The sequence below is a fragment of the Siniperca chuatsi genome, linkage group LG3 (assembly GCF_020085105.1).
Source record: "Siniperca chuatsi isolate FFG_IHB_CAS linkage group LG3, ASM2008510v1, whole genome shotgun sequence".
Lineage (NCBI taxonomy): Eukaryota > Metazoa > Chordata > Actinopteri > Centrarchiformes > Sinipercidae > Siniperca > Siniperca chuatsi.
Genome location: NC_058044.1, coordinates 29346221 through 29356001, shown reverse-complemented (window position 1 = coordinate 29356001; position 9781 = coordinate 29346221). Strand labels below are relative to the sequence as shown.

Genomic DNA, 9781 nt, shown 5'->3' with positions numbered 1-9781 from the left:
CTGCATGTTTTTATTGTAAATGTACATTTATATTTATTTATACTTAAAGATAGTAACCTTCCATCAAACACTTTGGAAAACAATTGAAGAGAGAACTTCAAGGGTTCAGGGTAGAAAAGTTTATTGGTATAAATATGCAAAAGGAAACTCATTTTAAGACTGCATGTTTATGACTGCTCAAGCTGTTTTACGACATGTAAATCCATGTTTAAGGAAACCTCGTTACACTGTGTACACAATTACGGTACATTTAAAAGTTTTCGTCTGAAAATTGCAATATTGATCATAACACAAATGTTCTAAGCGTACAGCTTTTGATTTGATTGACAGCTAGCAAACTTGAGAACACTGGTAGTCGAGCATTGTACAGCATTGATGATCATGTGATATACATATGGATGGACTGAGCCGAGCCCAGGACAACCAATACACAAGTATAATAAAAATGCTGATAATAAATAACAAAAATAACTACTACTAATGACTACAAACTCCTGAGACAATACTGTCACTGTAATACTGATACAGAGAGTAAACAAATATTCTCCTGCCGAGGAGATGGTCACCCAGCTCCACTCTTCACAAGTATGCCAACTGATTTTAAAAAATTGCAAAAATACATGCAAAAGTAACGATAAAAGCAACAATGACACTACAATACAAAGGACAACGTTAAATATAACACTGAACAATGTTTGTTTCATGTGACAGCTTTTTAATATAGCCAGTCTTAACTCGCGACGATCTGGGATCTGTCAGACATAGTGCTAGAGATATGTATCCATATGTGCTGAAGAGGGCCTGTATGGGTTCTTTCAAATGGCAATGAGGCCTGTGGAGAAAATATAGTGCTTTCACGTGGGCTTCTGTGGCGCACTTAGCAGCCATTGATTTTAGACGGGATCATTCCTTTGTCGGCTTCAAGCGCTTTACATCTTTCATTTGTTTTCATTCAGCGCATGCCTGCGAGCCTGGGTGTTTTCAAACTCCACTAAAGCACCATCTTTGCCTCAGGCTTGTTAAACATTGAGCCCATCTGAACTCTCTTCATATGCTTTGACAAACTGAGATGATACTGTGCAATATATGTTATCAGAGGATGATATCAGAGGCCAACAGATGTAATGAGAGCCTTACAGTTCACAAACAGTCAGGTGTTGGACTCAGTGGGCAGCTCTTGCTTTGCTGGGCCCCTCTGATGGCTCACTAGTCGGGGCATCTTCTGTCTGAGCAGAGGTGGTCTCTGATCCTGTGTTACTGTCGCTGGTTCCCTCCTCCATGGCTCCCTCCGGGACGCTCTCCTTGTCCTCTGACGCCCCCTCCTCACTGCCTGGATGAGCCTCAAGCACCTCTGCGGCCTTCGGCTTCCCTGAGTCAAAGAAACAAAAGAAATGACATGTTAAAAAAACACGAAGGCCCGCAAGAGAGCCAGATAGCACCAAAGCCACAAATAAAGGCCAGTGTGGCTCACCTGGTGTATCTGTGTTGGATTCTGTGTCCTCGCCTTCCTTGTTGCTGCTTTCACTGAGAGAGCCTTGCTGGGACTTGCTGCCATGTGTTGCACAAATGTGTTTTTCTTCTTCTGCTAAAACACAGGTGGGGGCCTCTCTTGCACCTCGGTCTCCGGCATCCTTCTCTCGTTCTGCCACCCGTTTGCGGGCTGCCTCTTCTGCTGCAGCAATCTCTGCAGAAATCTTCTCCATGTCCACTTCCACCTTCATACAGCACAGCTTGAAAGTACCGTAATGGGGAATTGGACGTTAGAATAGTGTTTTTATTTTTACTTTACAATGTTTAGTGCTGGCTGAACATGCAAGTTTGACACAAAGTAGCAACTTACTTCATGTAACTGAATGAGCTCAAAGTTCTGTTCTTAACTACAACAATGTTTCAGTACATATTCAGTCTAGAAAATGCTACGTCTCAGTGAGTGAATGGATGCTGTAAGAAGCTCTGTAAAGGATAAATGGCGCCGCCTGTTGAGAACAGTGGGCAGTGCATTGAACTGCACAGTGCTGCACCCCATTTCAGAACAACAGTTATTATGGGGGCTACAAATTGTAAACGATGACAGCTATATGATTGCCAGAACATGTGGACGGAGTTAGCAGCAGCAGCTGCTGGCTGTAAGGCAGACGTAGACTGGCACATAACCAGAGCTACACACTGTACAGTTAAACATGCAAAATGAAGCTTGCGTGCGAGTGAGCAATGACCAATCTCGATGTAAAAGATGCCGTACCCTTTTGAGCTCATTTGTGAACGACTCTGTGGCTTCGATGAATTTTCTTTTCTTGTCCTGGTGGCGGTCTTCAATCTGAAGCAACTCCGCCTCCAACTTTCTCTGTGACACAAGACAGACAGGCACCACGGTTACGACATTATTAACCCATAAAAACAAAGCTGCTACTAAATATTATGTGAAGATTAGAAGACCACAACTCGCTCATACCTGGTGGACCATCAAGGACTGGACCTGGCGTTTGAGGACTTGCATGCGAGCCGTGGTAACAACTGACCGCACATCTGGGACCACGCTCTCACTGAGGATCTCGCTGATCAGGCGGTGGTTGCGTTGGAAACGAGATGCAGCCGAGTGCTTAATAGAAAACCCGTCGTCGTAATCTGAAGACATGAAAAACATCTGAGTTGTTACAATTGTCTTAGGAAATATATATTTTTATACGTCTGTCAAAAGGCGAGAGTAGAAAAAAAAAAGAAGAGCAGAGATGCGTTACACATTCACCATCAACGGGTATGAGAGGCTTCGTTAAACTACGGCACAAATGATGCAAATATTGCTGTATCAAGACACTAAAAATATAATTGCTCAATATTTATAGAGTTAGAGTTAAGTATAGGCCTTTATGTCATAATACACCCTTAAGCAAAGCAATGGGACAAGCGGTTAATTATAACCCACTGTATGTGAACAGAAGTTTCAAGAAAGTAATCTGCAATTTTCATTCGTCAGCAATGTTCTTGTTAGTTTTTTTTTTAATGCTCTTGAAGAAGCCAGCGTCTTGTAATTGCCTTCTTGCTTGCTACCATGAGAATTTTTAGTAAATATTTGTCTCTGATATCCAGTTCCTTAGATGTTCCCTAAGTAGAGAGAGAGAGACAAGTAACAATATCAAATCCTAATGTCTTCTTGAACATGCTTGATAGGCTGTGAGACGGGGCGAGACCAAAAGATGTGTGTGATCTGCCATAAAGTGCCCACATTGTCTCCAGCATTGGTTATGAAGTCCAGTTTGTTTGGATTGTATTTTTAGGGTTATGGAAAACCTCACGCAGTTCTTCCACCAAAAGCGGTAGTAATCTGGGTGTGGATGATGAGAGTCCATTCCTTTGGAGAGATTTCAGTGTCCAGTTCTCTTTCCCACTTTTGCTTTCTGTAGTCTGATGAGTTGTTCTTCATCAATAATACTCTTAGGTACAGGTCCCCCAATAATCCGTCTGGTGGGTTCCAAGTTGTGTGCTTTAATAAACATGTGTAACATCACAGGGTTCTTCCTCACTCGGTCCCGTCACCTCTTTTACATAATAGTGCCGCATGCACTGATGGTGCAGGAAAGTCCAAATATAGTTAATCTACAAAGTTTTAAGCCAATAATCATCCCTAGTTACTTTTTCCATGCTCTGTGGTGATAAAGAATTAAGTCCAGATGGATATAAATAGGATTTGATTTATTTATTTATTTTTGCAAATGCATTCAGAATAAAATACAAAACCACAGTACTTTTAGAAGCATCTTTGACAGTGATTACAGCTTAAGATCTGCCTGAATTTGAGAACCATCATTTTAGTGAATTTATATTTGACAATTCTCTCCCATTCTCCTGTGCTCAGGCTTTGTTAGGACGCATGGAGAGAACAGTATTGGTATACAGCTATCCTCAATTCAGTTAAGAGATTCGCAGTAGAATTCAAGACCCGTTCCAGGACAGCACTGTATGCAAACCATGTCTTCTTTGCAACACAATGTGTTTTTGACAAACACAAAAATAACATTTGTGTTAGTGCTAAGTTCTGTAAACGACAGCACAGCAGAGACAGATGTAATAAATGTGACATGTTATGGAGGATCTACAAGATCATGTCAAATGATTACAAAGTAAATTATTATTAAGCTATTAATTGATTGCAATTAATTTGGACATTTAAAGAAGGGATTAGTAACAGACCAAATGAGAAAATCTAATCCATCTATATATTGCATATATATATATATACATATATACACACACATACATACATACATATATATACATATATACATACATACATACATATATACATACATACATATATACATACATACATATATATACATATATACATACATACATACATATACATACATATATACATACATACATATATATATACACATATATATACATACATATATACATACATATATACATATACATACATACATATATATACATACATATACATACACACACACACACATATATATATATATATATATACATACATACATACATACATATATATACATACATATACATATACACACATACATATATATACATACATATACATATACATATACACACACACACACACACATATATATATATATATATATATATATATATATATATATATATATATATATATATATATATATATATATAGAGAGAGAGAGATATATAGATATATATATGTGTGTGTGATTCTTTTTTTCAATCTGCATATTTATTTACAAATTGGTTCCCATTTGATATTTCCATTTGCCAACACTGTTCAACACTATCATATGCATGCCACCCCTTTTTTTGGCTTTGATGTGGCAAAACTTTGCTAAACTTCTGTGTGATGCTACAAGGAGTCACAGTGGGTATCGCCTGAACTTACTGCTGCTGTGCACCCATGTGTGCACATTTGAAACTTTCCAGAGAACAGAAATGAATCTCATCTGCCAAGTTTCAAAAGGTGTTCACGTAGGTGGTCTGACACCACAACAGGAAACAGTTACGGGAGGCATTCTGAAGGTAGAGTGTGAAAATGAAGCTTCTCTTGTGTTCACAAGTTCAGTGGAATTCAGTCTCATTAATATGTGGAACTTGATATTTTTCAACTCTACCTGTTAGCACAACACTAGCCCTCTTGCATGATTAATGCTGTTTAAGGCTATTTTGCATATTTTAAGTAAAACGCTGGCACCTCCTGAATGCCTTATATTGTCCCGATTACATTACACCCATGACAAACTTTCAACAAATATAGTTAATTTATAATTTAATTTAACCACCATACCGACTTCTCACAAAGGCATTTTATAATAGAGCATGAAAGAGCCATCCTTTGCTTTTGACTTTATGTTGCTAGCAGGCACTTTATCTCTGTGAGCTATTTTGATGCTGTAAAGGACAGAAAAGGGGCAACTGGTGCATGGCAGCAGCTTAGAGTAGAATTTCTTTAAGACTGTATTTATTACTAAAGCACAATCTCTGAATATGTAGCCACCCGGAGAGCTAAATCTTATTTAATCATTGACGTACGTGCAGTCTGTTGAGTATATAACCCACTGGGATACCAGCTCTGACATTTTTATGGTCTGGGGTGTTTCTAAATAGCAATTGGTTTTATCTGTAGTTTTCCTGTACATCATTATCTTCTACTGTAACCCAGCCAGACCCCAGACAAACATAATTTCCTTGAGGTGGGTGTAACTCAAACGTCTTCTTCTGGCTTGTGTGTCTAACATGTGTGTGTGCGTCAGTCTTTAAAACAACAGAGAAAAGAATGTAAATTTTGCAATTATGTCCAAACCAATGCCAAGAATACCAACAAAATGTAAACAGTTGTGCAAAACAAAGACACATTTTGCTCCATTTTGCAGCTTAAAGGCAGTAATGGCATTTCAAAGGTAGCATTACCAAAAATGTGAATGGTTGGAACAGTGAAGAAGGAGGGAAAAAGATAACAGTCTCTGGGTATGTGGACGGGCATCTCTGTGTGGTCGCGCTACAGTAATTACAGCTCTGTCACAGTGCTCTAAACCTTGGGAGACAAAGCATTTAGCTGAGTGGCCTTACCATCTGGATCCTCTGCTGGCTGAATACTCATGTAAGGCTCGCCCTTGTCCAGTCTGGACTGCCTCTGGCGGCTCTCCTCTTCCAGAGCTGCCTCGGCCCGGCTTTTTGCATTGACGTAGGCCAGGTAGGCTGGCGAGTTGTGATAGGCCTTCATGCTCTCATTATACTCAATCTACGGTGGAAAAGATGACAGGAATGACGAGGAAACAGAGAAGGCAAGCAGACACAACATGTGGACCCTCGTTTCAATCAACTACGACAAGATAAGGAAAGAGGTTTACTCAGGACTGTTAGAAAGGAAGAAATGATGACTGGAGGGACCCACAACTGTTGGAGACACATCTATGATGGTCACCCATCAGAAAAACCCCATAAACACCCCTTGTAAAACAACCAACCTTCTCTGCTTCGTAGTCATTCAAATAATCCTGTTTCTCCTCATCAGTGAGGTCCCTCCACATGCCACCGATTATCTTCCCAATTTCCCATAGCTTCAGATCAGGATTGGAGGCTTTTACTTGATCCCAAACCTGGTGATGAGAACCAGACATGGGTGTGGGGTTGGGTTGGGTTGGAGGGGCTATAAGTGGTTATCTCTTTGCAGAGAGGTCACAAACCAGAGGAGGCCGTGTGCTTTAAGCTCCATCTCCAAGTTCATAAATCCCACTATGTGATGTGGACGGTCCTAGCTAAGTCCTGGCTTAATTTGGCTTCGCACCTACCTCGATAAACACCTATTAGCGTCTGAAACTAAATGTACGTCTTACTTACTCTGATCTTATGGAATATCTTAAAAGCAAAGCATCCCTGTCTTCCAACAGAGCACATAATGATGCAAAAGGCAGCAATTACATACAGTAGTGTGTACTTACCTTACGACTATATCTCATGTATGGCATCAATGGCTTATCCGGTGGCTTGGGTGGCTTTGGGATATTTATTCCAGAAGAATTCTAGTAAACAAAGAAAAAGTAAAGTCACCTTAAGGCATGGTTGCCGTGGAGTGATCGGGCAACCATTTAAACACTCCCGCTAAGCTGGTCTGAGTAAAGCTTGTGTAACTAGTGTTATGTCATTTGACATACAATTATTTAAAAAAAAAAAAAAAAAAAAAGAAAGAAAGAAACTTGGAATCAAATACAATATGCATCAAAGTAATTTCTCATCACTTCAATTAACTTGATTTAATTAATGTCAGTTTGAGGCCATACACAAGTCAGGAACCCCACAGAGTACAATGGAATAGCGCTGACTGTGAAAAAAAATACAAAAATCTCGCTTAAGCTGAGATTTGCCCATAATGCCATTATCAGAGTCAGCCAACAACAGCTTGCATGCAGCGACTAAATTACTGCTCAGCAGCCAGAGCCATGCCGAGCGGCGAGTCTGTAATGCCATGGCAACACTGATGGCATGGGTTACTTAACGTGGCTGTCAGAAATGCAGACTTTGAAAGGCAGGTGGTATTTGAATACACACAGATGGACTCTTAAGCCAGTCTGCACTGTGATGGAGGCAGCAGAGGGCGTTTGGAATGACACACATTTCAGATTCAGTCTCAGTAATGTAATAAGTTAGGCTTCTCATACTGACTGTTCTCCAGCATCTGCTCTTGGAACAGTGGAAAGGCAAAAATACATCTAATCTAATTTTCTCTGAAGAAAATGCTCCAATGCTATTGATGCTTGCAGAGGCTTCTGCAATGTTTTCCTTTGACTAAGCCGGCTGACTGAAACTTAACTGGAAGTGAACTGTTTCTGTCTACCTGATATTTTCGGTCACCTTGTTTTCTCTGTTAATATTCATACCGTTACCCGACTGTTGCTGCTTTGGCTCCCTCCCAGTCTGTAGTTGTTGTAGGCCAGGTGGCTGTATGGGTTGTACCCCACAAACCCGGTAGTGTTGGGCATTTGCTGATGGAAACAAATGAGATAGAAATACGAATGAGAAATGATATAAAAGGAGGAGGGGGGAAAGCCCAAGACAAAAAAATAACCAATGCAAGGAGCTGGGAAAATGCAAAATAAGAAAAGTTGCATTCATGCTGGGGCTATGAGGAAAGAATATTTTCAGAAGCAGTGGTGTATCAGCACATCATTCTGTGTTAATAACAGGGGTTGTGGATTCAACAAAAAAAGCTGGACTCTTTGAAAAAAAAAAAAGTATTTTGATAAAGTATAAACTGTACTAAAATGAAGTCTCCAAACAGCAACATCAGCTTAACTTGGGATAACCAGATGATATTTGGTGCTACACTTAGATAGGAATACTTACAGTTGCAGGGGCAGGGGGAGGGGGAGGGGCATAGGATGGTCTCTCTGTCGTGAAAGAAAAGGTCCAAATCAAACATCAGCATCAGTCCTGTGAAACAGCAGACTATTTCCAATCCCCCAAGTTAGCTAGCCCCGACTATTTGACAGTGATGTTTACTTTAAAAAAAAAAAAAAGCTTTCTTTCTACATAAAATAAAACCATCAATAACAAACTAGACCTCTATCACCGGAATTATCTGTTAATCATTAATAACGTTGCACTTTTGATATTGCAGTGTTATGGTTATAAAACTTAACATGGATTTACGGAAACAGCAGGTCTGATGTATCTGAAAATGCATTTTCACCTACACCTTCACCTACAGAGTGCTTGATATCACAATAAGCTGAAACACTCCCAGTGCCTTACTTGACATCTTTGCAGTGAGTAACGTTAGGCAACGTTATCAGTCTTTTTCGGTCATTGGCTCTGTAATAAACACATTTCAGAGAAGAATAGCATTTTATATCGTGAGATATAAATTAATGAGATGACTTGTGTTGACAGGGCGGTTCACACATACCACAAAACAAAGAGATGCCGACGATGATAGTCAGACAACAGGGCTGGCTAACGTTGGCTAGCATCGACATTAGCTCGAAGTTAGCATAATGTGAATATGAACACTGACAGTCTGGAAAGATTGTTGGATATATTTTGCAAGCCATTTCATGTTAGCAAGATAAATTGTATTAATGGCAGCGTTAATTAGCTTAAGTTCGCATTAAATGCTAAAAGAATTATGAGTATTTGGATGTGATAATAGGTGAAATTTGCACTGGTAGTTGACGTTAGGGCTGACTGGTTTTCAGCGTTGATCTCACCGCTAGCGCTACATCTCTGCGGGATCGAATAAACGAGCTGTAACGTAGCTAGCAAGCTACATGCTAACGTAATGTAGCTACAGTAATTTGTCGTTTCTTCAGGTTAGCTAACGTCAGTCTGCAGCAGACGTCGTCAATAAATGGAGCGGTAGTTAACGTGCGTGACTTTACATGTAAATACAATGTTATGACAGTAGATATTCGATACTACCGCTATGTGGTTAGCTTGGCTCATCAGCTTCATTAGCCAGCAGGCTGACGGCTAGCTGGTTACGTAGCTTAGCTACCTAAATCAAAAGAAAAATGGCATCCCTGAGATAGTTAGCATGCAATGTCAAGTCAAACCAACACATCTAGAGATATACAAATTCCCATAGATTTTGATGATGACAAGCAAGCACGTATACTTAAGTGATGGCCAGAAAACTCACCCTAAAACGTTTAGTCCCCACCACAGTTCTACGTTGTGGCTTTGACAGGGAAGGCTAACCACCTAGCTAGCACAGAGAAACAGTCCCCACAATAAACGAATGAAATGGGGTCCACTCGTAAGATTCCTGCAGAATCTTCCA

At 40.0% G+C, this 9781-nt stretch overlaps 1 protein-coding gene across 6 annotated transcripts; it reads right to left on the bottom strand.

Moving 5' to 3' along the window:
- Nucleotides 1-104: 104 nt before the first annotated feature.
- LOC122873569 (SWI/SNF-related matrix-associated actin-dependent regulator of chromatin subfamily E member 1-like) lies at nt 105-9779 on the bottom strand. 6 transcript variants are annotated; one of them, XM_044190457.1, is made up of 12 exons: nt 9641-9769; nt 9421-9496; nt 8755-8814; nt 8347-8390; nt 7881-7985; nt 6945-7025; nt 6471-6602; nt 6073-6244; nt 2453-2625; nt 2243-2344; nt 1472-1730; nt 105-1369 (listed from the first exon to the last, which is right to left on the bottom strand). In XM_044190457.1, the coding sequence occupies exons 3-12, from the start codon at nt 8759-8761 to the stop codon at nt 1164-1166; spliced, it is 1281 nt and encodes a 426-aa protein (XP_044046392.1). In that variant the 5' UTR covers nt 8762-8814; nt 9421-9496; nt 9641-9769; the 3' UTR covers nt 105-1163. The 6 variants fall into 6 exon arrangements, with proteins under 6 accessions (XP_044046392.1, XP_044046390.1, XP_044046393.1 ...); XM_044190455.1 differs by lacking the exon at nt 9421-9496 and having other exon boundaries at nt 9641-9779; XM_044190458.1 differs by lacking the exon at nt 9421-9496 and having other exon boundaries at nt 7887-7985; nt 9641-9779.
- Nucleotides 9780-9781: the final 2 nt, after the last annotated feature.

Coding starts and splice junctions, on each gene's coding strand:
- LOC122873569 (XM_044190455.1), bottom strand. Junction 6,603..6,944: donor ACATGAGATATAGTCGTAAG/GTAAGTACACAC, acceptor TCTCATCACCAG/GTTTGGGATCAAGTAAAAGC. Junction 1,370..1,471: donor ATCCAACACAGATACACCAG/GTGAGCCACACT, acceptor TCTTTGACTCAG/GGAAGCCGAAGGCCGCAGAG.